The sequence below is a fragment of the Nothobranchius furzeri genome, chromosome 15, assembly GCF_043380555.1.
Source record: "Nothobranchius furzeri strain GRZ-AD chromosome 15, NfurGRZ-RIMD1, whole genome shotgun sequence".
Taxonomy (NCBI): Eukaryota; Metazoa; Chordata; class Actinopteri; order Cyprinodontiformes; family Nothobranchiidae; genus Nothobranchius; species Nothobranchius furzeri.
The window spans coordinates 46331676-46359367 of NC_091755.1; the positions used below are offsets into that span (position 1 = coordinate 46331676).

The window sequence follows — 27692 nt, forward strand, 5'->3', positions numbered from 1 at the left end:
GGCTCCCAGGGGCAGATAAGAGTTGGTCTCTCTCCGAGAATAATTATGAATGGTTCAGTTCATACCTGGAGGGTAGACAGCAGTGTGTTAGGGTCAATGAGGTCAAGTCAAGTTTGCTTGCAAACAACATGGGTGTACCACAAGGATCCGTGCTTGGTCCATTGCTGTTTACAATGTACATTAGTGACCTTCCGATGAGCTGCTCAGGCGTCAACTGCCAGATGTATGCTGATGACACCGTCATTTATGTGTCCACAACAACACCTGGCCTGGCAGGAGAGCGCCTGACGCAGGCTTTATCAGACATCTCAGAATGGCTAGAGTCATCCCAGCTAACTCTTTATGTTAATAAAAAAACTGTGTCCCTATGCTTCTCCATGAGAAACAGGCCTGATCAGGAACTATTTCAGGTTAGGATTAAAGAGGAAATCATTGAAGTAAGGAGTGATGTGAAGTACCTTGGGATCATCCTAAACAAACACCTAAAATCTGACAGTCAGGTTGAGCACGTCTGTAAAAAGGTTAAAACAAATTTAAACTTCTTCCCTTTCATCAGAAAGAACCTGTCACACCAAACTGCTGAACTGCACACGCATGCACTGATCTTTCCCCGCTTATCATATGCATTACATCATGGTCACAGGCTTCATCCACCACTCTAAAACCTACAGTCTTAATATACAAGCAAGCAGTAACAATAATGGACCAGAAACCATTGAAATGGCATCATTGTCGCATTTTAAGGAAACATAATCTTCTCACTTTCAAAAATTTTATTAATTTCAGCACTTAAAGATTCTTTTTCAATTGTCTAAACTGTTCTCTACTGTGGCCGTCAGACGTCAGAGCTCTCATAGAACGATCACTCGAGCCTCCACCTGCGGCGATTGTCTCGTCCCGCGGTGCAAGACTTCTGTAAAGGGGGCCAAACTTTGGAACGGTCTACCTGCTGACCTAAAACTACAAACTGACAGTAAAGTTTTTAACAAAAACTCACAAAATTGTTAAAGTCTAAACAACAATGTCTACATGAATAGTTTTAAACTCTTACATTGCTGCTCAAATTGCCTTGTTATATTCTTTTTATTCTTTTTTATTGAAAATTGTTTGCAATTTTAATCTGTTTTCTGTTTGATTCATTGTTGATCTCTTTGTATTTTATTTAAATGTACTCCACTTTTTAGAAAGTTTTACGGACAAGTGTTGCACATTAGCACGTGTGCTAACACACTAAACAATGCATCTGGTTCGTCCATGTCTAATAAACATCACATACATACATCAATGATTACTGCCTGATGACATTTTCCCACATCTGCAAAGCTCACTGGAACACAAACCGAGGACAATATTTTCCTGATATAGAGCTCCGGACCCCACGTGACTCTCAGTTAGTGGACGCCATTTTGGCATGCAAAAAAGGTAAACAAACACGGATGTAACCATGAACATGAACGGGATCCGCTTGGATTTTACTTCGTCGGAGTTTACTTCACACTTTAAAACAGAAGAAATCGTTTTATATAGTCAGAAATTAAATAGACTAAACATCTCCGATCCTTACCGTGCCCCTGGGATACTTTTTAAAAACGCCAGAAGCTGTCGTAGCGGACTTCTTACCGGCACAACACCGGACCTGACCGGGGAACCCCTTGGGATTTACCCGGAGGAGCTGGCTCCAGCGGCTGGGGAGAGGGAAGTCACACTACTGCCCCCGCAACCCGACTCCGGATACGCGGATGAAAATGGATGGATGGACGGACAAATAACAGATTTACACGTAAGTAGTCTCGGTGAGACAGATAATAGCAATCCAAAGTGCTTTTTATGTGTGATCTGACAATTGATCAACCATTGCTTAAAAATTAAATACAGCTTAGCCGGTTAATTGCTGTGATCATAAAACACGTAAACGGCAGCACGCAGAACTCACTAGGCAACGTTTTACGTGATGTTTACTTGCTGCTATGAGTAATAAGACAGAAAAAGCCCCGCCAAAATAAGTTTAGGAAGCCCACTAAGAATCATAATAAAAGCATTTAAAATAAATACCATACACAGTTGAGGAAACGTTGGTTTAAGTACCTGATATGAAGCGGTCGCTGCATAAGCGAAATCCTTTACTCTCGGGATCCCACAGCTTCATTTTAGCCCGGTCACTAGCGCGTTTTATTACAATGATCCAACGTTTGCGGCGCTCCGGATCTTGGGGAATCCTGTAGATGGCTCATTCCTTATGTCGTCCGCGTCTGTTCTGCATCCTGGGGCACAACAGGAATCTACCATATTTCCCGTTTGATTGAGTTTTCTGACAATAACAAATAGTCCAGCTGCCGGCTTCTGCCTGCCAATATGGCGCCGTTTCGATTTGAACTGTTGCATGCCGGGAGAAGTGACGTCAACTCCCGGAGCTCTATAGGGTTTATTACTCAAGTAAGGGTAAAAAAGTATCTGATTAGAAGGCTACTTGAGTACTGAGTATCATCTGATCTAATATTTTAAAATGATGACATCAAACAGACATAAAATAAGAAGTTATGGGCAAATATTGGTATTTTAAAGACTAAAGGGGAAAAAATGTAAACAAATAAACAACATAATTACAAAATAACACATTTTAGGCTAAATTTAGACACAAACTGAGGACAATATTTTCCTGATATACAGGGTTTATTTAATTGTCTGAAAATGTAACACGTTTAAAAAAAATACTGCGGTAATACCGAAAACCGTGAGGTTAAACTTTCACACCGTGACAACCCTACACCCTAACCAATCAGGTTGTCTTTTCAGCAGGAGGGCGGGGACATGGCATCTTCGATGACTACAGGTACACACACACACACACACACACACACACACACACACACACACACACACACACACACACACACACACACACACACACACACACACACACACACACACTCTAGAGTTCATTCCTCCTCTGAATGCTGCATGACATCCTGACAAAACTGAGAGCTGCTGTGCGTGTGTGTGTGTGTGTGTGTGTGTGTGTGTGTGTGTGTGTGTGTGTGTGTGTGTGTGTGTGTGTGTGTGTGTAACTTGGTGCGTGTTTGTTGCATCAGGCTGTTTGAGAGAAGGAAGTGGCCAAAAGTCAAGAAACCATCATCGTCTCGAAGCCTGTGAGTCCTCCTCCATGTTCTCCTGCCTGAACGTTTCTCCTTCCGACTAACAAACATCACATCCATAAACGTCTAGAAGACACTTTCATTCTCCCTCCCTCGCTCGTGTCTTCAGATGTTTTTACACCCAGCTCAGTGGCTTTCTGGTATGACTGCCCCCCCCCCCCCCCCCCCCCCCCCCCCCCCCGAGACAGGCAGATCGGGGGTTCAAATCCACAGTCAGTCAGCCTTAAGGGTTAATGGTTCCAGAGTGCAGCCGTGTCTGCAGCTCCCCGCTCCCCCAAGGGGTGGGTCAACTAGTGGGACTTTAACTTTAGATGTTCGACGTTCCAGACCTCTCCTACGGCCCAGTGATGATCCTGGGATCAGCTGAGGGGCCTCGTGCACATCCCACTTCCGTCAGACCTCACTGGAGGGATCCTGGCCTCTCTGACCTGGGAACAGTTTGGGATCCTCCAGAAGGAGAGGAATACCTGGGCTTCCTTTCTGCACCTGTTGCCCACCCCCCCCACCCCACCCCCCAACCTTTGGTGGTGGCGGTGTGGTACCACCAAAGGAGATTCAGATCCAGACTTCTGCCAGAATTTTAACCGTCGCGTTTCCACCAAACCGCCGCTGCATGTTTCAGCCGCCTCCACACGTCTGCTGTCAGTTTGACCCAAACACTTCCTGCTGAAGTCAAATCTGGTTCTGTTTGTGTTCAGAGGTCCGATCTGGGATGGATGGAAAGGCTAGGTCTCCGGTTGGATGGGACTGGCTCCAGACTCCGCCCACAGCAGCCTGAAGAACCAGGGCGATGGAGCCGATTGACAAACCACTCTGCCACCTCATTCACCGCCCAATCAGCTTCATCGATCCCTGTGACATCACTTATCTTGCTGCTTGGGGAAACGCTCAACACACCTCTTCATCACCTGCTCCTCTTCCTCTCCCTGCTGCTGCTCAGAGTAGGGAGGTTCCAGGGGGAGGAGCCAGAGGAGGAGGAGTTTGTAAGATTCTTAATAAGCAGCTTTGTCCCTGAGTTTTGTCTCGCAGGTTGTTTGTGGCTCCAGAAAGAAAAGCCAGGTTCAGAGTTCATAACTCTGGTTGCTTTCTTACATTTCTGGAGTTTTTTGCATCGTTTTCTTGTTTTTGTGTGAAATCATTTAAACATGTTGTGATGAAGCAGTTTTAAACTAAAAACTGTCTCAACGAGTTTCTGTCAACACAACAAACAGCTGATTATTCTGTAAATATGACACCACTTTCTGTAAAAACAGAAACGATTTTAATGGTTTGTATAAAAGTTTTATAGAGAAAAATAAACAGCTGTGAATTTTCACATTTTTAAAGGAACTAAAACCTGATCAGATCTAATCAGTGGGTTTTTAAACCCTTGTAGTTTGACCAGCAGGGGGCGCACCACCTGCAGAAGAAGGAGGTAGTTCTGGTTTGGGTTTATGTTTGGGTCTCGATCCTGAAGACCTCCGTAGTATTGTTGTTTCCTGTGAACTCAGGAAGCTGCTTCATCCTCCTCTTGCTCCTGCTGCTCCTCCTGAGGAGACCTCCACGCCTCCACCTGTGTGTGTAGATGTAGTCTAACGGTCTGTAGAGACGTTAAAGAACTTAACTCTGTTACTAAACTCTGACTCCTGAGCATCGCTCCTCATCTGGACATGTGATGTTTGTCTTCTGGTTACCATGGTGACCAGCGTCCTAGCCTGGTGACTGACTACAACACTCATGATGCAACACAACATCCACAAAAAGACAGCGCAGAAGCTTCAGAGTAAAAGTCTAATTTCCTAATATGCCATTGGCCAATCAGTTGAGGGCTTGATGATGTCATCAGGACACTGGACCGTCCAGTCAGCTTCTTCCTGCTGCTCCTCGGCTTACAAAAAAGCCAAATATGATTATAAACAGGAAGTGACGATCAGCGGATGGAGGTCCAGATGTTACACAGCTGTTTTGTCCTTCGTTTCCCACAATGCTTTGTTTTATTGTCCTGGATGCTACGTCCTTGTTGTGAAGTCTAAAACCTCTTTTCATTCTCATCAGGGGCGTGTCCAGGGAGTGGCCTGGGGTGGCACATTCCACCCTTGGAATCTGATTGGCCACCCCAGGTGCCACCACACTAATTTACCTTTAAATAGGCTTCTCATTGTCCACAAGAGGCTTGGGGTAGAACAAAAAAAAGCATAACCATTGGTGCCACCCATGCACAAAATTGTGCCTCACCTGGGCCACCCCATTTTAAAAGATCTGGACACGCCACTGATTCTCATAGGTCATTAATGAGAAAGTAAAACACTGTTTACATCCGTTGTGTTTTTATTTGGTCTCTGGTTTCCATCGGAGGTTTAGTTACGATATCCTCAGAATAAAGACAAATAGAACCCGAGCGACAAGTGTCCTTTATTTCTGAAATGTAAATCCTGTCGACTTCTGAAAGAAACGAGGAAGAGTTTACGTCCATAAATATAAAGTTAAGTTTCACACCTGAAACATTTTTATTCCTTTGATCACATTTTGGGTTTTGTGTGAAGGTTCCCTGGCTGCCTAGCTTCGCTCTGAACTCTTTGCACGTTGGCCCCAAACTCACTTGGATACGTTTTTCATTTTTGTCCCTCAAAGTGATTTTTTATTCCCGGTCAGAGGCGGTTCTCCTGTTTCTCTCTGCGGTGCTATTTGCTGTCTAACAACAATCCTGGTTGTGTTTGAATGTATTTGTAAATGTTTAGACGTGTTTTCATTCAGCCCAGATGGGGTTTATGTTGGGATGTAAAACCGATCTAACGGTCACCTCTGACCTGTGGATACACTGATCCAGTTTAATATGTGAATAAAATGTTGGCTGCCAAAACAAACCGTCCAGACGAAATTGTCGTTTCCTGCTGAGTTTGTGTTTAGGACGACGGGAAAGATGGAATAAACTTTAAATCCTCCAACAACCACTAAAGGAATGAGTAGAGGAGTTGGCGCCCTCTGGTGGAACCAGCTGGAACTACACTGATTCCTCAGTGAAGCTGAGAAATCCTGTTTATGTTTATTTATTTGGCAGACGCTTTTATCCAAAGCTACTTGTTGGGCATGTTATGATCTGTAGGGGAAACCGGAGGAAACCCACGCATGCACGGGGAGAACGTGCAACTCCACGCAGAAAGGCCACAGCCGAGTTTCGAACTTGCAACCTTGCTGCAAGGCAACAGTGCTAACAACTGCGCCTACTATTTGCTTTTACCCTGTTGGGAATAATAATATGATGGCAGAGCTGCCAACCTTCTTGGTGTGAGATGATTAGGGCTGAACGGATGCTGTAATCAAAGCTTACTGCGTAAAAAATTATGAACCAAAAAATAATAAATGAACAAATTTGATAAAATGTAGAAAACAATTGTCTACATTTTACATTTATTTTCACGACTTAACAGAGATGTCACATGATGTAATTCTAAATGGAGTAAGCTTGTAGCATACAGGTGGTCAGTTCTCACAGAAACAACATTTAGCTAATAATATATTCAGGTTTAAATACTGTGTATTCATGCTTGAACATACTTTATTGGAAGATTTCTAAAGCTTTATGTGAATAAGAGTGGTGTGGAAATGTGTTGTCTTTTTCTACTTTCATGTGTTAATTTAAATGTAGTTAATACATTTGTCTTACCTTCAATTTTGCCCTTTAAAGCTTACAGTTAAATATATTTTCATTTATCAAATCAGGTGTTTTGATCAAACATTTACTCGGTTTTTCAGAAGCCTTTTTACCCAAGTGTTTATATTTGGTTTGCATTTTATTTAAGTACGTTCATACATTCATAGTGAAATCCAAACACCTGAATGCGTTTTCTGTTTTAATACAAAAGATGGACATTTACAAAAAAAAAACAAGGTACCAATCCATGTGTTTATTAGATTTGGATGAGTATTTATTGGTTTTTGAAATAATAACTGATAGTTTTGTAACTGACATAAATAAACTTAAGCTGGTGAAGATTTGTAACTAAATATATTTATTTTTATAATAATAAATAAAAGAATAAGCAAAAACTGGATTTAGTTTCGCCTTGTTGCCACCAGAGGGCGTAAGATCAATTTCCCTCTGGGATTAATAAAGTATTTTTGAATTGAATTGAATTGAAGATCCGTTAGTGCTGTAGGTAGCTGCTAATAGCTCCTGCTTTCGCTCTGATTTAATCTTGTTGAACACAGATAATTAAAAAGATTTATTTACCTTTAGTAGTGAAGTAGTTTGTGTAAGTGGACCAACCGTTATTTAGACCAACTATGCTATGCTTTATTTTGAAGAAATCTACAGGAATTGCTAAGGAGTTGCGTCTTATACCATCGACATATAAAATTTTTTATTATATATTACGTAGTATATACATACGTCAGGTCTTGTTTAGGTTTCTTAACGCTGCCAGTAGTAACATTTCTGTCCGCCAGAGGGCGGAAAATCCTTAATCTCAAAATTGATCTATTTTTATAAAAGCGATTACACCATTTGAAAAATCAAAGCTTTATTTCTCTCATAGTATTTATCCAATAGAAGCATCCTGGGCCTTTGCGTCTTCTTAATTAATGCCCAAAAGACTAATACTATCCGTTATCTTCTTCTGACTCATCTCTGTCAAAGTAGTAATCTGAATACCTCCTCGGTGTGATCCGGCGGTACGGACAATACGCATGCGCAGCAGTGACTGGAGTCGTGAGAATGCCTAGCTAACTAAGCTAGCAATTGAATGTCTAATCGTCTTCCACCAATTTCAGGTTAGTTTTTTTTGTGTGATTTCTAACACAAATTTATATTCAAAGTGGATGAAAACGGGAGTTTCTAAATGTACTTACTATTTAAGTAGAATAAAATTTAAGGTGTTTTTCTGCGTTTAGTTACTATAGTTCCTTAGCATGTGCTAACAGTGCTAGCCTATCTCAAATAGTTTGATTTTGATAGTCAGGTATCTCCAAGGATGTATAAAATGTTCATTTCAAGTGTTAATTTTATTTTTAATGTTATGGTTAAAGTTGTACATCCTCTCACTCTTAACAAGCACTTGCGTTAGTTTGTGCTTTAGCCTGAATCGATTCACCAGGAGAGAGTTACCTGGAGGCACAACCTCACACGGGACGTGTCTCCAATAGGTTTAAGCTGTTCAGTTCAATTCAGTTTATTTACACAGCGCCAGATCGGGACAAGAGTCGTCTCAAGGCACTTTGCAAAGAAAACGTTCCAATCAAGTTCAATTCATTAAGCAAATTACTTTAAAGTTACCTATATAAGGAGCCCGTTGTGGTGAAGAGAGCTGAGGCAGAAGGCAAAGCTCTGGACTTAACAGGTGCTACACCAAATTCTGCAACCCATCACAATTTGTGACCCCAGGGGGCAGTGTTGCGTTTTGTTGCGTCTGTACACCCTGAGTTGGCATACAAGAAGAAGATGCTATGTTAAAACCGTAAACTACGTAAGCTTTGAGGAAGTCGCGGACCGTGGTCACACAATACGATAGTGGCTATCACAGAATGTGGCCCTCTGCATCTCGGTAATAATGCAGATGTCTTTAATTTTCACCAAAGATGATAACAACAAAAGGCATTTCGTGATGTTTGTGTCATTTTATTTCCCTTTTATCTCCACCAGTACATATGAGCGGCAGTGGAGTGACAGGAAAAATAACCGTAGCAACCAGATAATCTGCAGTGGTTTCTAATAAACTGAGGATGTGGATCACAACAATTTATTTCAATAAATGGAAGTTCTGAACATTTTACCTGCAGACCTCGCATGTTGTAAAACTAGTGTTTAGCGTTAGCAAACATTTCTTGTCAAAGCCCTGCTGATCGCTGCATTTATTGTCCCGTTTGTTTGCAATAAACATTAACACACGCTCTGTCTAATATCCATGGTCCGCGCCGCACAACTTCCTCAAAGCTTACGTGGTTTACGGTTTTAACGTAGTATCTTCTTCTTGTATGCCAATTCAGGATGTACAGACGCAACAAAACGCAACACTGCCCCCTGGGGTCACAGATTGTGACGGGTCGCAGAATTTGGTGTACGTTCCTACCCTCACCTGTAGTCACGAGCTTTAGGTCGTGACCGAAATAATGAGATTACGGTTGCAAACGGACAAAATGAGTTTTCACCGCAGGGTGGCTGGGCTCTCCCTCAGAGATAGGGTGAGAAGCTCAGTCATGCGGGAGGGGCTCGGAGTAGACTCACTGCTCCTCCACATAAAAGGAGCCAGTTGACTTGACTCAGGCATCTAGACAGGATGCCTCCTGGCGCCTCCCTGGTGAAGTTTTCTGGGCACGTCCAACCAGGAGAACATCTAAAGGAAGACTCAGGACACGCTGGACGGACTATGTCTCTCTGCTGGCCGGGGAAAGCCTTGGGATTCCCCCAGAGGAGCTGGCCCAAGTGGCTGGAGAGAGGGAAATCTGGGCCTCCCTGCTTAGGCTGCTGCCCCCGCAACCCAACCTCGGATAAGCGGCTGAAAATGGATAGAGGAATCCAGCAGATTGCATCGAGTCACTGACTTGTTCACTCCATGGTGGAGATGAACTATCACAACTCCTTCTAATGTGCTCCTTATAAACAGTCCAGGTGCTGCACCTCCTCTCTTTGTTCTTCTACCGTTTAAGCGCTGGAACTGTTGTTGGTGAAGCAGAACGAAAGGAAAAGAAAAGCTTTCATTCATCGCTGCCGTCGCTCTTCTACCACTTAATCTCTTCAGTGGCATTAATTACTGTTATTAAAACTGATTGTGGACATTTTTTAAATCAGAATTGTTTATTTCTGCACCACAATGATTCCAATAATAGATTATATCCTCCACCCACACCAGAAAGCACAGTTTCATGCAACACAAAGAACCACAACGTTATCCCGAAATGAAAAAGTCCCAGGATGAATGTCAAGATCAAAAGTATCATTCCTTAGCTTTTAATACATAATAAATAAAATGGCTGAACGATCGAGCACAGGAAATAGCCACATCCACTGTTCTTCCATTTCAGGTTTTAAACTCACCCTAACAGCTATCCCTATCAGTCTGCCTGGCTGTTCTTTGTGCTGTCTTACTTGGAGCGCCTCTCCGCATTTTCCTCTGAATTTCTCTAATTATGGATCTGGTAAGCTGGTCTCTGAATGCCATCGATAACATTTTTCCACGTTAAGAAGGAAGAAGGGGGTGACTCCTGCCTTGATGGAACCCACCCGGTAGGACACATGATGGATTCCTGGAATGGAAGGTTATGTGTCTGTCGCTGCTCTCTGTTTTAAGATGGAGAAGATAACATTTGACTCATGATAACGGGGATTCTGGTTCTGGAGCGAGCAGGTTTCTGGTGTATCACAAGGTTCAGTAGCTGTTGGGAGCAATTAGCAATGAATGATGTGTCGGGCTGTGAGCACTCAGACTCTCGCGTTGAATGACCAGAAGCTGAATGCTCTGACCAGCAAACTGGCTTTTGTTTCAGAACCAGTCTGCGAAATGGATCAGAACTTGGGGAAGCTTACAGCTCGGTGGAAACCGACCCTATGTTCAGCTGTTTGGAAATGACTAGAGATCTCTGAGAGACTGAGGCAGACACAACAACAGTTATCTGAATTTGGCCCCCACCTGTCGGCCTTGGAAGGCCGTTCATTTTAAACATCTGGGATGTTCATGTAGACAGATGCTCTACCCCTCTCTCCCTGTTTCCTCACACGGGACCTTGGACTCCTTGGTCCAGCTTGTGGAAGGTCACGTTGTTACATGTGAGACGATGGACCTGCAGCTGAACTGAGAGAAAGTTCATGGACTCACTTACACTGACACACACATGCATGTCCGCTCTAACACGTCGGGCTCGCACGCACTTCCAGTTTTCATCGTGCTCGCGCATCCCTGAAACTCTCGTCCCAGTTCCTGGCAGCAGATGTTGAAGGTCACGCTGATGAGTAGCTGCTGGTCTTTCTCTGATCAATGGGGATTCCCACCCCTTCCACCCACCTAATGTTTAATTACATTATGACTGTCTGAAAATGTGCTTTCATGTCTGAGGTGTTTTTCCTGGAAGCCGACTGCAACTGCGCATGTTTTTTCTCCCTTTTCTTGGAGCGCTATAATGGCTGCATGCCCTGCTGCTTCCATTGTCCATCTCTGCTGCTGCGGATGTCTTTTGGTGTTGATCAGTGACGTCATTCAGTAGGAATGGTCACAATGTCCCGAAAGCTTAGCAAATTTCTTAAAGGGCTAATTTGTATGGAAGCACAGAGTCCGAGCCAGGACTGAGTCAGTGTATGTTCCCTGTCCCCTCCCAGGAATGTCCCTAAAATCTAAAAGTAAAATCTTTTCGACCGAGGGGCAAACCAGCTGCAGAAGAAATAACACACAAACCAAAACCTAAGTGCAAAACAGGGCAGAAGAAGACCACAACAATCTGAGTGAACAAAGAAGCTTGAGCCGAATCCAGAGGTGTGAAGGTCAGAGGTCAGAAACAAACTAGGTGTGAAGGTCAGAGGTCAGAAACAAACTAGACATAAGGGTCAGAGGTCAGAAACAAACTAGACGTAAAGGTCAGAGGTCAGAAACAAACTAGGCGTGAGGGTCAGAGGTCAAAAACAAACTAGGCGTGAGGATCAGAGGTCAGAAACAAACTAGATGTGAGGGTCAGAGGTCAGAAACAAACTAGACATAAAGGTCAGAGGTCAGAAACAAACTAGGCGTGAGGGTCAGAGGTCAGAAACAAACTAGGCATGAGGGTCAGAGGTCAGAAACAAACTAGATGTGAGGGTCAGAGGTCAGAAACAAACTAGACATAAAGGTCAGAGGTCAGAAACAAACTAGGCGTGAGGGTCAGAGGTCAGAAACAAACTAGATGTGAGGGTCAGAGGTAGGGCTGCACAATATATCGAAAAATTATCGTCATCGCGATAACAGGACGTGCGATAGGCCCATCGCAAAGCACGTCAAAAACGGCGATAAAAGTTTGGTTCAAACATTTCCGTTCATGTCATACATCACCTTTTTTAAACCAGCTCTGTTTTTTACGCGGAAGTATTATTTGACCAATCAAATGTAGCCTTTCTGATATGCGGCCAATCAGATGGGTACGTTCACGTAATACACCCGCCCCCTACGTAGACCCATAGGATGGAAAGCAACACCCAAACTGAGTTAGCGGCGCTGTTCCCTTGTTCGTCATGCTGGCTCAGATTAACGAACGCACTTTGTGCTGATGTTTCTGGAATCAGCTCTGCTTTCAAACGTGAACGTGAGTCCGCTCGGTGTCGTTAAGCAGCTGATGGTAACCGGGCTGACTCCGACACGTGCCGGTGAACCAACACACCTCCATGTTGCTAGTGTTCCACCGGGTGGTGATGTTAATGGCTTAGTTTTTCTGTATTTGGAGCATCAGAAAAAGTTTTATGGTGGAGGTGATGTTTTAAAGTCACTGAAAAACTGCATGCATGCAGTTTGTTGTTTTGCTGCTAATGCAGTAGCAGGTGCAGCTGCTAATATAGTAGCGGGTGCAGCTGCTAATACAGTAGCAGTTGCAGCTGCTAATACAGTAGCAGGTGCAGCTGCTAATACAGTAGCAGGTGCAGCTGCTAATACAGTAGCGGGTGCAGCTGCTAATACAGTAGCAGGTGCAGCTGCTAATACAGTAGCAGGTGCAGCTGCTAATACAGTAGCGGGTGCAGCTGCTAATACAGTAGCGGGTGCAGCTGCTAATACAGTAGCAGGTGCAGCTGCTAATACAGTAGCAGGTGCAGCTGCTAATACAGTAGCAGGTGCAGCTGCTAATACAGTAGCGGGTGCAGCTGCTAATACAGTAGCAGGTGCAGCTGCTAATACAGTAGCAGGTGCAGCTGCTAATACAGTAGCGGGTGCAGCTGCTAATACAGTAGCGGGTGCAGCTGCATACTTTTGCAATAAAAATGTTATGTTGTAATGGGATTCATGCATTCGTTTTTGTTTGCTTTGAACCCAGAGCAGACGTCACACGCCAGACGACATCAACACTGCATACTTTAGTATTTGTTCGTTTATCGCGAGTAATATCGATATCGCAATATTAAGCACTGTTATCGAATATCGCAGGTTTTCCTAATATCGTGCAGGTGTGAGGGTCAGAAACAAACTAGGTGTGAGGGTCAGATGTCAGAAACTAACTACATGTAAAGGTCAGAGGTCAGAAACAAACTAGACGTGAAGGTCAGAGGTCAGAAACTAGGCGTGAGGGTCAGAGGTCAGAAACAAACTAGGCGTGAGGGTCAGAGGTCAGAAACAAACTAGGCGTTAGGATCAGAGGTCAGAAACAAACTAGGTGTGAGGGTCAGATGTCAGAAACTAACTACATGTAAAGGTCAGAGGTCAGAAACAACCTAGATGTAAAGGTCAGAAACAAACTAGACGTGAAGGTCAGAGGTCAGAAACTAGGCGTGAGGGTCAGAGGTCAGAAACAAACTAGGCGTGAGGGTCAGAGGTCAGAAACAAACTAGGTGTGAGGGTCAGATGTCAGAAACTAACTACATGTAAAGGTCAGAGGTCAGAAACAAACTAGATGTAAAGGTCAGAAACAAACTAGACGTGAAGGTCAGAGGTCAGAAACTAGGCGTGAGGGTCAGAGGTCAGAAACAAACTAGGCGTGAGGGTCAGAGGTCAGAAACAAACTAGGCGTGAAGGTCAGAGGTCAGAAACAAACTAGGTGTAAAGGTCAGGGGTCAGAAACAAACTACAAGATGAAACAGGAAGTAAAGGAGACAAAACATGAAAAAACTGAAGTTTTCAGATCACAGCACAAGCTACAATCAAAATAACACCAAGATTCATTTGAGTAAACTTAAGATTTAAAAACCCAACAGCACCTCAAGAAAAAAGAACAAAAACACAGCAAACGGCACACGAGTGTGCTGGTAGAGGCTGACCAGGAGGCATCCTTCACTCTGTGATCTGGAGAAACAAAGACGGCGTTACGAACGTGAAAATAAACAATCCGTCTGTCCTGGTCTCACTCACCATGGCCACCTTGGCGGTTTGTTCGCGGGTTCGGATCCGTAGCTTGTTGACAGTCGTCTCTGCGATGTCTGCTCGCTCCTCCGCATCATCCAGCTCGTGTTGGACTTTGCGAAAACGTACGTTGCTGTTGTTCACCTGCTCCTCCTGGTGGACAAAGAGAGGATAACACGTTAACGATGAACCCAGCATTAAAGGCAACTGAAAGGTTTCTGCTTCTACACAAAGCTTCTGGAACCGATGGAAGCTGACCGATGGACAGTCAGACACGTAATCAGATGTTTCTGATGTCCGTCTGCACCATCATCTAAACTGATGACTTACAGCGTTCTCAGCTTGTCTCTTGTAGCTCTTGACTTTGGTTTGAAGTTTATCGATCAGCTCCTGCATCCTTAGTAAAGTCTTCCTGTCCTCCTCGGACTGCAGGGACACAAAAAGCAGTCAAAAACAGAACCACCATGTCTGCATGCAGCTGCTGGGTCACACCTGGTAAGTCAGCTCTTTGACCCTCCTCTCGTTGCGGCGGAGTCCTTTCTGATACTCCTCGCTCTTCTTCTTCTCCACTATCAGCTCCGTCTGCAGCTCCTTCACCTGCAGACATCACGTCTGTTAGATCCGATCAAGTTTACGGACATCTGTAGAGTAGAGGTGTGAATCTTCTCTAGTCCCACGATTCGATTCGATTACGATTATTGGGACAACGATTGGATTCAACATCTCAATGCATCATGTCTATTTCCATTGGATTTGTTTTAATCGATTAATAGTCCGACGTTTGCTTTTTCAATCAAAAACGTGTCCGACACAACACGCCATCCTCCCAACAAAGCTCTTCAATCACAACAGACCTTCGGACAATGTTAAGGGCAAAACATTTTAAACATTTAAGAAGATTTAACAAAGGAAAAAAAGTTTTCTCATTCAACATCTCAGGCTCTGCAGATGCTACCACCAAAACCTGTAGGACATGCCTTTCCATAATGGGTCCATATGTTAGCTTTAAATGCCTTTGAGCAGCTTAAGAGCGACATCTTTGCCCCAGTTCAAGGGCGTAAGAAATATCACCAAATGAAATGTTTGGCTTAAGCCTGAGTCATGCTTCTGCGTCTGCGTCAGAGCAGAGACAGTCATGCTTCTGCGTCTGCGTCAGAGCAGAGACACGCAACGCCATTATCCGTCCTTGCGGGCCTGCTGGAGAGCCTCCGCAAGGACAGACGGAGTCGAGCTCTCTTTTCTAAACATCCGTCCGTCGAGATGGAGAACGCAAGCTTGTGATTGGTCAGGTCACCACTGTTGTCTACACCGCCACCATTGCACCCTCAAAAACATAAAGAGAGCCGAGGATAACTAGCGGCAGACACGGAGCAGCTTGAAGAATACCTCGCGAAAAAACTCTAAAAACATGAACGTTTAATTCCCCGTGACTGGAGGAGTGAAAAGATACGCAGCAAGTGTTAAAATTGTGGACGGAAACGACAGGAAACGTGGGTTTAGAGGTGGCGAACGCATGAAGAGGTGGAGGAGAATGAGAGACAAATATGTCCGTGTTAAAAAGTCTCTTATATACAAAAAACACAATATAAACACACTATCTTGGACCGATACATGACAGGATACCACAGATTAGCGCTATGCCCTCTGCTGTCCTGGCGGGGAATTGCTTTGCAACACTCCCGAGGAGACGGTCTCCGTCCGTGCGTACGTGTCTCTCCCTTTTGGAACTGACGGAGAAACATGACTCAGTCTTGAGTTTGGGTTCAGTCTCAGGTCCAGCGCTTAGCCCTGCAATGCCACATAAAGGCAGACCAATCTTTCCTACTCCGTAAATGTGGGAGAACACGTCCCACAGACTTATTTGGATGTGATGCTGGTGCTGCAGGTAAAAAGACTAAACAGCTTTCCACTATAATTGTCTATAGTGCGCTTCTTCAACGATTTATAATAGCCCGCATCTCAGTGCATCGATTATTAGATTGATTTCCACAGTTTGTCATCTATCAAGATATTTAGGTTCCTGATGAATGTTTTCTCTGTTCTGCTCAACCAGACTCATTTTTGTACACAGAGAGAGGTGTCTCCTTCTGTCTAGGATGTGAGGATTGACTCACTCTTGTCTCTAGTTTATAAAGCTGCTTCCTTCCTCCCTTCAGTGCCATCTGCTCCGCTTCATCCAGTTTCATTTGCAGCTCTGTCACAAACACATAAATCAGCATTAGCATGGGGGCATGGTGAGTGCAGAACCATTCAGTCAGAGGTGAAGGTCGGCTCAGGTTCTCCGAAAATGTTCTGAAGACTAAACCAGCGCATGGCTTACCCAACCTTTCCACTGGATACGTCAGCAGCACGTAGCGTAACAGACGTGAGTTGTTCACTAGCTTTCTTTCGAGTGTTTCAGACGCAAAGTGGAAGCATAATTGTTCCACTCAGCTGGTCCCACAAGGTCATGAGGTCATGGGAAAATGGCAACACCATGTGGGATTTCAGGAGTTCACACAAGCAGAAAGGTCTTTGGTTTAGTGTCCGTTCTGTTTATCTCGACTACGGAGGTTTCACCAGCTAAGCAACAGAAAATCTGCACTAGACTTTTATTTTGAAAGTTTCTGTATGTTTTACACTGACTGCTGCTGTGTTTGACTTCCTGGCTGGTCCGATCTCAGCTGTGGAGTTTGAGGCGTCCCAGAAGCTTAGCACGTAAAAAATAGACGTGTCCCTGGAATGCTACGAACCACGACTGGTGGAACTCCTCCCGTCCACCGTCACGGCGGCTAATTGCTGCATTGCACATTTTGTGGACGTGATACGACGCTAACGCAGCCCAGTTAAGGTGTCTAAAATGTCAGCACAAGTTAAGAGAAGTAGTTCAGCGGTGTTTGTGTTTCCTCTCAGCAGGACCCCGGTTTCACACTGCAAGCATCAGCGGAACGGAACGGCAGCGAAGCGGCACCGCTTCAAATAGAATCCAGTTATAGTCTACGGAGTGTTTCAGACCAGCCGCGACGCGGCAATTTTCAGTCGCGTCCCAGAAGCGGCATGCCGCGCCGCGCCGCTAAAGATGGGATCGGGTTCTATTTTTTCCGCGAGGCGCTTCTGGGACACGACAATTTCCGCAGTTCGCATAGTGCGAGACAGGAAACCACACACGGTTTCAGTGTAAAATCCCTAGTTATTTTCAAAATAAAATGCAACGTTGCGATGTTATCTATAACTTACGTCAGCACGTGTGACCGAACGGCTTTGTTTACCACCAGTTTCTTTCGAGAAGTGCAACGGTGTGATTCCTCGCGGGGGTTGTGATCTCTCGACGAGGAAGGTGTCGGACGTCTCGAGGGATTTTAGAATCTCGCGAGTACAGCGAGGCGCAGCGAGGAAGCCGTGCCGCGGCCAAGACTCTCCCGGTGTGAAAAGGACCGCTTTGAAGTTCGCGAGTGAGCCACTCCACTGCGGTTCCGTTCCGCTGAACCGGGGTAAGGTTTGAGTTCCTCCACGGAGACCTGAGGAACCTGTGATCAGATGTTTGGCTCTCACTATCTTCATCCAGGCCGTGCTCAGTTCAGCATCTGTACCTTTCACCGTGGACTCCATGTTCTTCTTCATCCTCTCCATCAGAGTGCTGCTGTCCTGCTCTTTCTTTAGCTCCTCTGCCATCAGAGCTGCCTGGTGAAATACAAGCATCCACAAGCTTCAGCAAACACCCCCTAGGGAGGTGTCAGATTCGGAGGTGGGGGTTTATTCTGCTCTGATGTCTTTATTTGTCTAACTGCAAAAGCTGGAGACGTTGGGAAAACACATCTAGTTTGATCTGGGGTCAGAGGTCGGGACTAACATCAGTGACAGCCTTCCTGGCTTTCTCTTCAGCGCTACGACTCTCCTGCACCGCCTCGTCCACCTCCCCCGTCAGCAGGGACAGGTCCATCTCCAGCTTTCTCTTCTGGTTCACCAGACCTGTGTTCTGAAACACAGGAAGCAGTCAGTCAGGCGTTATCGCTGCTCCAGACCTGTCCGGAACGCTCAGGTGTGAGTACCTGTGTGGTGAGCAGGTGGGCTCTCTCCGCCACCTCCACCAGCTCATTCTCAGCCATCTTTCGGGAGTGGTCGGTCTGCTCCAGGATCCCTCGTAACTCCCTCTCCTCCTCTGTCAACAGCGAACACCGTCGCTCCAACAGGATGATCTGTTCTTGGAGCTGATTGGTCAGCTGGACTTTCTCTTCTAGATCCACCTGCTGCTCTTTGACCTGCAACAGAAAATGAGGAGTTCATAGGAAGTGCTGAAACAGTCACCTGCACATCTGAAGGGAGACGGGACAAACAGAGATGCTCCCCACTGATGCGTGACAGTACTGTCATGTCTGAGTCAGATCTAGTCGCTTTGATCCAGGATTCAGTTCTAATCCACGTCACATACCCTCAGGTGAGTGCTGGACTGTAGAACCACCAGGAAATCCAGAGCCTGCTTCTTCACCACATCAACAGGTCCATCTCTCCTCCATCATACCATCTCTCAGGAACAAGACACCGTGAAACTGGAAACTCACTTCCAACGATTCAGGAAAGAGCAGCAGAGCTTGTCCCGGACTGTTCGGTTTGGGTGTTTTCCTGGTGCAGATCTGTTCAGGGGAGCCTACCTGTGTCTGCAGGTGTCTGATGATCCGTTGGCTTTCAGCTGCCTGCCGGTTAGCGTGTCCCAGCTGAACCTCCATCTCGTTCAGGTCTGACTCCATCTTCTTCCTCAGACGAACTGCCTCGCTACGACTGCGAATCTCTGCCTCTAAGCTGGCCTGCATGTTCTCCAGAGCGTGCTGGTGGCTCCGCCTTGTGGAGATCACGTGTTTGGGTTTAGGGTATGGAAGGGAATGAAGCATTCTGGATACAAACTCCTAATGTGGTGCATTTTTCTGTCGTAGCTTCCCATCACAAAATCTTTCAACTAGCTCCTCCATCCTAAACCTTTACTCCTCCCACGTCTCGCGAGTTGTTTCGTACCTGAGGTTTTCGATCTCCTCCTCTTTCTCTGCAATCTTTCGTTCAATTTCAGCCCGAATCTGCTCCAACTCCCTCTGAAACTTCAAGGTCTTGCTTTCTTCCTGCTCCAACGTTCCCTGATTGTTGGGGAGTTGGAAGTGGCTGTTAGGTGACGTGTTCAGGCGAGCTGATTGTCATTTAGAGCAGGAAATGTTACCTCGGCTTCTTCTAGAGCAGCTCTGATGTCACACTTCTCCACGTGAAGGATCTTCTTCATCCTCTCGAGGTCATGGATGGTCTTCCCTCCCTGACTGATCTCATCTGTCAGATCCAGGATCTCCTCTGGAACAATTGACATAAAAATAGGTTATCCAGACGATAAAGAGCAGAGGCGTGTTTATTTATTTATTTTGATTTAGTCAGTACGTGTGTGATAAGCTAACATGAATGAACCTTCCTTTTTGCACCATTCAGTTGTAAAAAACAAAAAAATAAGCACTTTTTTACTTTTAATGTGTCCGTTAGACCGTTTTTCATTAGTACTTAAACCATAGCATCAAGCCAACCCCTCTCATAACCCGGTGGGATTCCCGTGGACCCGGTCCAGGACAAACGAAAGGTCTGTTTCATGAAGATACCTTGCAGGTTTCTGTTCTCTCGCTTGACTGTTTCCAGATGATCCAGAGCTTCTTCGTAGCTGTTCTTGAGTTTGAAGAGCTCCGTGCTCAGACTGCGAGATTCTCTCTGAGAGGCCTCCAGCTCGGTCTGACTCCCCTCAAACTTCAGCTTCCAGTCACTCAGCAGCTGCATCACACAACACAAGCACCTCGTTTCTGATCTGGTTTCCCCGTCAGGTTTCACTCACATAACCATGTTTGACGTCTGTGTGGAAAGCCACATCTCCAGGCCAACCTTGTCAACGCCTCGTAGCTTCTTGTCTAGAGCTAACGCAGCAGCGTTGGCACGCTGAGATTCAGTCATCACATCATCGATCTCTGTTTGCAGGCGCTGTTTGGTTTTCTCCAGTGAGGAACATTTAGCCTGAGAAGCTTCTGCAGCTTCCTCAGCTGTTTGCAGTTTCACGACTAGCTTCTTTCTACAAACATCAAAGCAAATCCCTGAAACTGATGTTCTGGGTGGTGTTGAGTGTGAAAATGCACACTTTTGGCGACAGCAGCATCTTACTTTGCATCTTCCAGCTCCTCTATTTTCAGCACAGCGTCGGTCTCATACTTGGCTCTCCACTGAACCGCCTCGCTGTTAGCCTTAGACAGCGCCCTCTGCAGTTCGGCTTTGGCCTCCTGCTCCTCCTCTAGCTGCTCTCGGAGTAAACTGCAGTCGTGACGGGATGCCTGTACCGCGTGGGCCAACGCCACCCGAGCCTGCAGCAGCGATGCAAGATGTTACCTATTAAATGAAGCTGCTGCTAAACTTGTTTACTTGTAAACGTTTAAGAGTTACCTTGCTGCCTTCTTCCAGTTGCTTCTTCAAATTTTCGTTGTCCTGACTTAAGCTAGACTTGCAGCGCTGCAGCTGGCCAATCATAGTATCCCGCTCTTCAAGACGACAGTGGTACTCGCCTGGGGGGACGGAAAAGGTAACAAAATGTTGGATGGGTTACGCTCCCTTGTCTTTGATATCTGCTGTGCAGATGATCTACTACTATCCTTTACTCCAGATGACCTGACGGTCTCAGATCTGACCTCCGCTTGTCTTTGTGTCGCTGAGTAAACTTTCCTTCGACTAAACGTTTCTGAGACTGATCACGTGATCCTCTCAGCCAAATGGATGCTTCAGTTACCCCAAAAATAACGTTTCTGCATTGAGTAAACAGACTCAAAGCAGTCATGGGCTGCAGTTGTAGGTTTTTATGAGCCTATTTGGTTAAATGCTGAATTGGTTTGTAGTCAGAGGTATTTAAAGGATTGGATTTAGTATCGTAGAAATGAAAATTCCTCAGAGAAATGAAACGTTTCTGTGTACTTGAGTTTTACCGGTTTCTGTTAGCGCTCGTGTTTTCTGTGTTGAAACGTCGGTGAGCTGCCTCTGAAGCTCGTCAGCTTTGCTCCTGCTCTCATTCAGCTGGTCCTCATAAACCCTGCACATCTTCTCCACTGTCCCCTAAACACACACACACACACACACACACACACACACACACACACACACACACCACATGGCAGGAATATCTGATTAAGATGTTCCTTAGAGCCGTTACAGTCATTGGGGGCCCTTAAAAGTTGTCGGAAGGGGAGATTGGGGTGAAAAATCAGCACAGTGAGGAGACACTTTAGCAATCTTTTTATGGGCCTAGCCTAATTATTCACCGAGGACTTGCTCTTAAAGACTTGGTAACTTGTGCACCTTTGCTCGGGTCAGCTGCTCTACGGTTGCTGCCAGGTCATCGGCTTCTAGCTGGACCTCCGTCTTTTCTTTCTCCAGTTTCTGTTTGGCTCGCTGTAGACCGTCTATCTGCTCGCTGAGCTCTGCCACCGTGTCCGAGTGCTTCTTTCGCAGAGTGGCGGCGATAGCCTCATGGTGAAGCCCCGCCTCCTCCAACTCCCGCCGCAGCTTTAGGAAGTCCGCCTCTCGTTTCCTGTTTGATACACAGTTATCTACAGATCCTGGAAACAGGAAACGCTGGACTATCCCGCAACAAACTCCCTAAATGTTACAAATAAAACATTTGAATAAAAACTTAGCATCCCGCTTTTTCTTCAGTACTGATGATGAAGACAAACAGCTCAGCCAAGTCAAAGACCTGTTGAGGGCAATCTGAGCAGCTGAAGCTCCTCCTGCTTCTTCCAACTTCTCTCCCAGCTCCTCCAGCTCTTTGGCCATGTCGTTCCTCTGACGTTCAGCTTTGAGACGCCACGCCCGCTCTGCCTCCAGTGCCTCCTCCAGCTCCTCGATACGAGTCTGACGAAACAACCGTTATACTCTGAAGTAGCTCTTTTTAGAGGGAAGATTAGGCGAGCTGAAGGTTTCTTCTCAGACCCACCTGAAGCTCTTTCATCCTCTTCTGAAGCTGAACAACCAGACTCCGCTCGTCATCCATTTTGGCTTGAAACTGATCCAGTTCAAAGTCTTTCCTTTACCAAAGTAAAAGTCAGAGAGGGATGATTTGTTTTTCCTAAAGTGCATAACATGAATCACCAGGCTAAACGGTAAATGTATCTGATCCCTCCTACTTCTTCAGTCTGTCCTCCAGCTCCTCCCTCTGCTTCTCCAGGTCCTTCACCGAGTCCATAGACTGCTTCAGGTCCGCCTCATGCTTACGTTTAGTCCGTTCTAGGTCAATTCGTGCCGTCCTTTCCTGTTCTAAGGATGCTTCCGCCTGCAGAGAGGAGAGGAGAGGACGAGGGGGTTCACCAGATTTTTGTCCCCTCGGGGCTTCCTTAGTAACAAATAGTGATGCATTAGAACTAAGGTGAATGCTCAGTCACATCACGCCTGGTCTCGTTCTTCATCTCTAGTGACATTTCGATTGAACTTGTGTATCTTTTCTACTAATGTTTTCACATTGACGTGTTAGCTTAACGCAAGCTACTGCTAGCTCCCTTTCTTCCTGTTATGGTGAGACTGACTGGTTTTTCGGGCCAGTGCTACAGTTGTAATTTAGAGGAAGCTTCTCCTTACATTGTCCACTTGCTGCTCTAGCCGGATTTTGACCTTTGCCAGCATGTTGACCTTGTCCTCCTGTGCCTGAAGGTCGATCAGTGCCTGCTGGTGAGCCTCCACCAGGGCAGCTTTCTCTCTGCTCAGAGATGCGATGGACTCATCTAAGATGCACATCTCATGTGAGAGGTTCTTCACCTGGATGGAAGACAGGAAGCGTGTTGTTCTGTGTGGACAACAAGTGAAGGAAATCAGCAGGGATGCCGAGCTGTGTGGCGTCGCACCTTGTTCTCAACCCCGTGTCGCTCCTTCTCCACTTTAGCCAGCGTCATCTCCAGGTCGTCCACGTCTCTCTTTAGTGATAACACTTCATCTTCTAACTGGCGCTTCTTGGACATCAGTGTGGCACTCATCTCCTCTTCATCCTCCAGACGCTCCTGCATCTCCTTAAACTTGGACTCCAGTGATATTTTAGACTGAATTAGTTGATTGCAACGGTCCTCTGCGTCCATCAGGTTGTCCTGCTCCTGCATGATTAGGATTAAAGAATCATACGTAAAGTTTCATGTATTCATTCATGAATCATCAGAACCATTTATTTTGAGAGAAAGCTGGTGTCTAACTCCAGCAGCCACCGGGTGAGAGGCGGAGAACATCCTGGACCGGTCTCCAGTCCATCTTCTTCCTGTAAATGGCCTGTATTTGACATGCCGCCTTCTAGCATGCTACAACTCCCCCTTCCCCCCACGGCGCTTTGCAACCCAAGCAGTCACTAACCCATTCACACGCTGGTAGTAATGAGCTACAGTGTAGCCACAGCTGCCCTGGGATGCACGGACACAGGCGCCACCGGTCCCTCCGACCACCACCAGCAGGTTAAGTGTTTTGCCCAAGGACACAACAGACGGGGCTGGAACCCGCAACCCTTCGGTTACAGGGCAGGCACTTAACTCCTCTGCCACCTTAGCCCAAGACTCAAAGTTGATAAACGGTTGTGGTTTTTCTCTGCAGCAGCTTCTGGAGTTAAGCCTGCCCACCAAAGGTAGAGCGCAAGGCACAAAAGTGTCCAAACGAGGTGTGACGGGAGTCCTGCTGAGGCTAGAGCACGGCTAGGCTGAGCTGCAGGGCAAAGTCATCTACTGCTACGTTTGGCGTAGATTTCTAGGCTAGGAAGCCAGGGGCGCCCCCAGAAAATTTTGATGGGGTGGCCAGATGGGGCCATAGACATTTTTGGGGTGGCACACCAAATTGGTCCTTGTGGTAACGCTGGGAGAATTTAGTCTGTGGCGATGTGCTGCATTGCACCTTTATTCGTTTTTATTAAAATAACAGTACGTGTAAATTTTACAAACACAAACATTTTAGAAAAATACATTTCAGTTATTTAAAATGTTATCCCAAATTAAATAAAAAAAATGTAATTTTTTTAGGTTAATACACCTGTTGCTGTGTTCACAAATAAATAAACTATGGAGATAAAAACTTGTATGAATTTTTTAAAATTGTGATCATTTCTTTACTCATTAATTGTAATATTTTTATTTAGATTTTCAATCATGTCTTGAATAAACAAGATCAATTTCTGGTTTGACTGAACATTAATATGATTTTTTAACACTGGCTTTTCCTGGGGGGCCAGCAATTTTCTAGGGGTGGCCATGGCCGCCCTTGACCACCCCTTGGGGGCGCCCTTGCAAAAGGGACCGCCATAGCAAATGAAGGGGTATCCAGACTATATGCGTCCATCAGACAGAAAACACACCGCCCAAACTCACTCACTGACATTTCAGACGGAACGGTGTGTTTTCTGGGTACATATCTTTTTCCTGCACTTATGTGCCGAGAGACTTTTCCTAGCAGAGCTGGGGAAAGCTTTGGTGACTCCTGTCATTCAACGGCACCAGCATATTCCACGCACACCAGCCTCTGCCATTTTGGTTAGGAGTGTTCAAGCCCCAGCCGCTGCCCAGACGTCTCTCCCGCCAAAGGCAGCGCTGTAAGCTCTGTGCCCCTAGAGACCACCAAACAAGCCTGAGATGCTACAAATGTGATGCTTATGTTTGCAAGGCCCACTCGGACCTGAGCGTCACATACTGCTCGTGTGCATGAATGTGCGCACGCACGCACACACACACACACACACACACACACACACACACACACACAGACACACACACACACACACACACACACACACACACACACACACACACACACACACACACACAGACAACTTCAAATTGAGTTTGGTCTTTGTTTTTCCACCTAATTTTTACATTACACGTTAATTTTGTAATACATTTTCACGGCAGTAATTTTTGTCTAACTCCATAAGTTTGTGTTAAACTCTACTTTGAGACATTGTTCACAGCTGTGGATTGTAGACTAAAACTTTGGTGGTGAGAAATGTTGTTAGTGCTAATGTAAGAGCAGTGAAATCAGACGCTAACGTACGGGGTGGGAGGTGAACACGACAGGAGGGTTAAACAGCTTCTTCTTACACCAGAAAGCGTGGTTGTGAGTACCATGAGAATGCTCCTGAGGCGTTTCAACCTTTTTATATTTAAAATCACTGCAGAAAGGCTTGTTTGTTACGTTACGTGGTTTGAAGCACTTTAACGAAACTCACCGCTTGGAGCTGCAGGGCCAGGTCATTTTTCTCCTGAACCAAAACCACCTGCCGCTCCTCAGCCTCCCGCCTCTTCCCCTCGGATCTGACCGAGACAAACTCAGCCATTAAGACATCAGGAGACTTTGTCTTCAGGAAGGTCATTCCAGTGTGGAGCACCTAGACCAACCTCTCAAAAGCCTCCTTCAACTTGGCAAAGTCTTCTCTCAGAGCAGCCAGTTCCTTCTCCACCTGGGCGGTCTTCAGAAGTGGACGAAGCTTGTAGAACATCATCATCCACGGCCACGTTCTAACCGAGAAGAAGGCCCTGAGGTTGAACTGGATCACCGTTGAAGCATCCCTAAAACACAACAGGTCTCAGACACCCCACAGATGTTCCATCGGTCGTTTCACTCCAGACGTTTTCAGTTTTACTTGAGGTGTGAACAACATGAAGTTAATGGAGAAAAACATGAAGCAGATGTTGAGTTGGAAAAGAAACACAGTGATGGTCCTCAAGCCTTCTACTTTTAATATTTGGAGAGCAACAAAAATACAAATATTTAACAAATAATAAACATTTAGATGGCTTTGATGGCTTTAATTTTGACCTCTTTCTCATCAGGTCCTGCCGTTGTATCCTCATCAGCTTCCCTCTGGACATGGCTTGGACATTGGTAATGATGTGAGACAGACGGCTGTCCCTCATGTCCTCCAGCTGACCCAACAAACCCGCCTTAAAGAAAACCTAAAGAGAAGCAGGACGGTGAAGAGAGCAGGGTTGTAGTCATCGGACGGGTCGGCACCCTGAGGCTGTTGTACCTTCGTGTGTCCGAACTTGTACTGGCTGTGGTCCACGTCAAGAGAACCCAGGAGCTTTTCTGCAGCTTTCCTGCTGTCCATAAACGAGTCCTCTGGGATGGCAGTAGGATTCAAGATGCGATAACTGAAAGAGAAGCAGGTCTGCGAGGATGAGGAGTGTGAGGGTGGACCATTCAGCACGTCTCATTATTGTCTGTAGGAACTGAACATGGACAAGTAGAAGACCAAAGCCAGGAGCTGAGAGAAGCTTCATCCTTCATCTGGAAAGTTCAGCCTACAGGTTTCAGCAGGACTCTGGCTTTAGGGTGGGAAAGGTTCAGCCTCGGCACGTTTGCTAAAACTTTCTGTTTGGGTGTGAAAATGGATGAGCAAGGCTGGAAAATGAGGATTGTGGACCTATTCTTACCATCAAACATCTTCGGGAACACTTTAGGGAACACAAATTAACCATTAATTAGCTGCCCATTAATATGCATATTAGTGGACTACTAAGTCAGAACTAGTCGTCATTAATCACTTATTAACAGTGTAGTGTGATGAATTGTCCATTTCTGACCTAAAAGGCCCTGCTGTGTTTTGCTCTGCTCAAAGCAGAACCAGAAGTTTCTGACACAAACCTAGTCTGCATGAGATATTGCTCAAGGTCATGCATCTGCTCTTAAACTGTGTCTTCCTTTCCTGCTCAAGAGAAGAGTGAACACAAAGGACTCTTTCTTTTAATAAATCAGAAGAACTCTATTTAATAAAGCTAATCAAACACAGTGTTAGTCCAGTAATAAAATGTGAACCAGTCTGTGAAATGACAATGTTATGATCAGTAGTTATAATACGTAATATAACTTTAAATGTTTCCACTAGACATTCTCATCCACGTAATGTTAAGTCACATGACACATTTCCTTTTTCTGATCCAATCAGAACCTTCCAGATCTGACGCGAGGCGTGGTTTTGGTGGCTCTTGGTAAATCCCCTCTTGGTGTCCCTTTTTGATTCGACCGTAAATCAAAACATCCAAATTATAAAACTACGCCCACGTCATCTTACTTCAGTTCAAGCGTTCTAGAGAAGTTGTCGGAGTGGCCAATCCGTAACTTTCCTCTCCAGCCGAAAGAACCAACAACAAGCTGGATAAAATCTGTTGCACGTTCCACCTGCTGCAACGGTTCCTTTCAGAATAAAAGCTGAACCATCACGACCCCCCTTTGGGGTCTCGCTAGATGCCAATAAAACTGTCGTGACCCGGAAGGATCTCAACACTGGTCTGGTCGGCAGCCTCTGCTTTTCTACCGGCTTCGGTGCCAGAGGAGGTCAAGCTTGACCTCGGCATTCCTGATCTAACGGGGACTTCCGCAAAGGGTATGTAGGCCGGCAGAATGGCGTCTCAATGTGTGTTATAAATCTCCAAACCAAAGCTTAGCGCGAAATATCACCTTCACTCCCATCAGAACTAATCGTTTCTCCGGATCTGCTGGTTCTGAACAACGTTCCACACTACACCATTCTCCGTCTCACTTCATCTTAGTTACAACATACATTTAGTCAAGTTTTATT

The 27692-nt window shown here is 45.6% G+C and overlaps 2 protein-coding genes across 4 annotated transcripts in view; one reads left to right on the forward strand and one right to left on the reverse strand.

Annotated features, from left to right (window-relative positions):
* Positions 1 to 4079, forward strand: part of sulf2b (sulfatase 2b) — a 48867-nt gene extending 44788 nt beyond the window's left edge. Inside the window, exons 22-24 of one of the 3 annotated variants that reach the window (XM_070544941.1) lie at positions 2794 to 2830; positions 3090 to 3146; positions 3851 to 4079. In XM_070544941.1, the coding sequence (XP_070401042.1) occupies positions 2794 to 2830; positions 3090 to 3146; positions 3851 to 3881 (125 nt within the window). In that variant the 3' untranslated portion in view covers positions 3882 to 4079. Of the gene's footprint in view, positions 1 to 1596; positions 1871 to 2793; positions 2831 to 3089; positions 3147 to 3850 lie in introns of those variants that run through there. The other 2 variants (XM_070544942.1, XM_070544943.1) reach the window with 2 other exon arrangements.
* Positions 4080 to 13837: 9758 nt separating this feature from the next.
* LOC107391516 (myosin-7B) overlaps positions 13838 to 27692 on the reverse strand; it is a 35977-nt gene continuing 22122 nt past the window's right edge. The window contains exons 21-46 of the mRNA XM_015968845.3: positions 26142 to 26265; positions 25931 to 26067; positions 25510 to 25680; positions 25341 to 25425; positions 22996 to 23238; positions 22733 to 22909; positions 22285 to 22430; positions 22095 to 22185; positions 21855 to 22012; positions 21458 to 21689; positions 21088 to 21214; positions 20555 to 20673; positions 20279 to 20475; positions 20006 to 20189; positions 19732 to 19897; positions 19311 to 19435; positions 19115 to 19230; positions 18757 to 18943; positions 18157 to 18366; positions 17958 to 18083; positions 17698 to 17788; positions 16243 to 16322; positions 14621 to 14725; positions 14459 to 14554; positions 14138 to 14281; positions 13838 to 14071 (exon numbers count right to left, since the gene is read on the reverse strand). Coding sequence (XP_015824331.3) covers positions 14060 to 14071; positions 14138 to 14281; positions 14459 to 14554; positions 14621 to 14725; positions 16243 to 16322; positions 17698 to 17788; positions 17958 to 18083; positions 18157 to 18366; positions 18757 to 18943; positions 19115 to 19230; positions 19311 to 19435; positions 19732 to 19897; positions 20006 to 20189; positions 20279 to 20475; positions 20555 to 20673; positions 21088 to 21214; positions 21458 to 21689; positions 21855 to 22012; positions 22095 to 22185; positions 22285 to 22430; positions 22733 to 22909; positions 22996 to 23238; positions 25341 to 25425; positions 25510 to 25680; positions 25931 to 26067; positions 26142 to 26265 — 3649 coding nt within the window. The 3' untranslated portion in view covers positions 13838 to 14059. The remainder of the gene's footprint in view (positions 14072 to 14137; positions 14282 to 14458; positions 14555 to 14620; positions 14726 to 16242; positions 16323 to 17697; positions 17789 to 17957; positions 18084 to 18156; positions 18367 to 18756; positions 18944 to 19114; positions 19231 to 19310; positions 19436 to 19731; positions 19898 to 20005; positions 20190 to 20278; positions 20476 to 20554; positions 20674 to 21087; positions 21215 to 21457; positions 21690 to 21854; positions 22013 to 22094; positions 22186 to 22284; positions 22431 to 22732; positions 22910 to 22995; positions 23239 to 25340; positions 25426 to 25509; positions 25681 to 25930; positions 26068 to 26141; positions 26266 to 27692) is intronic.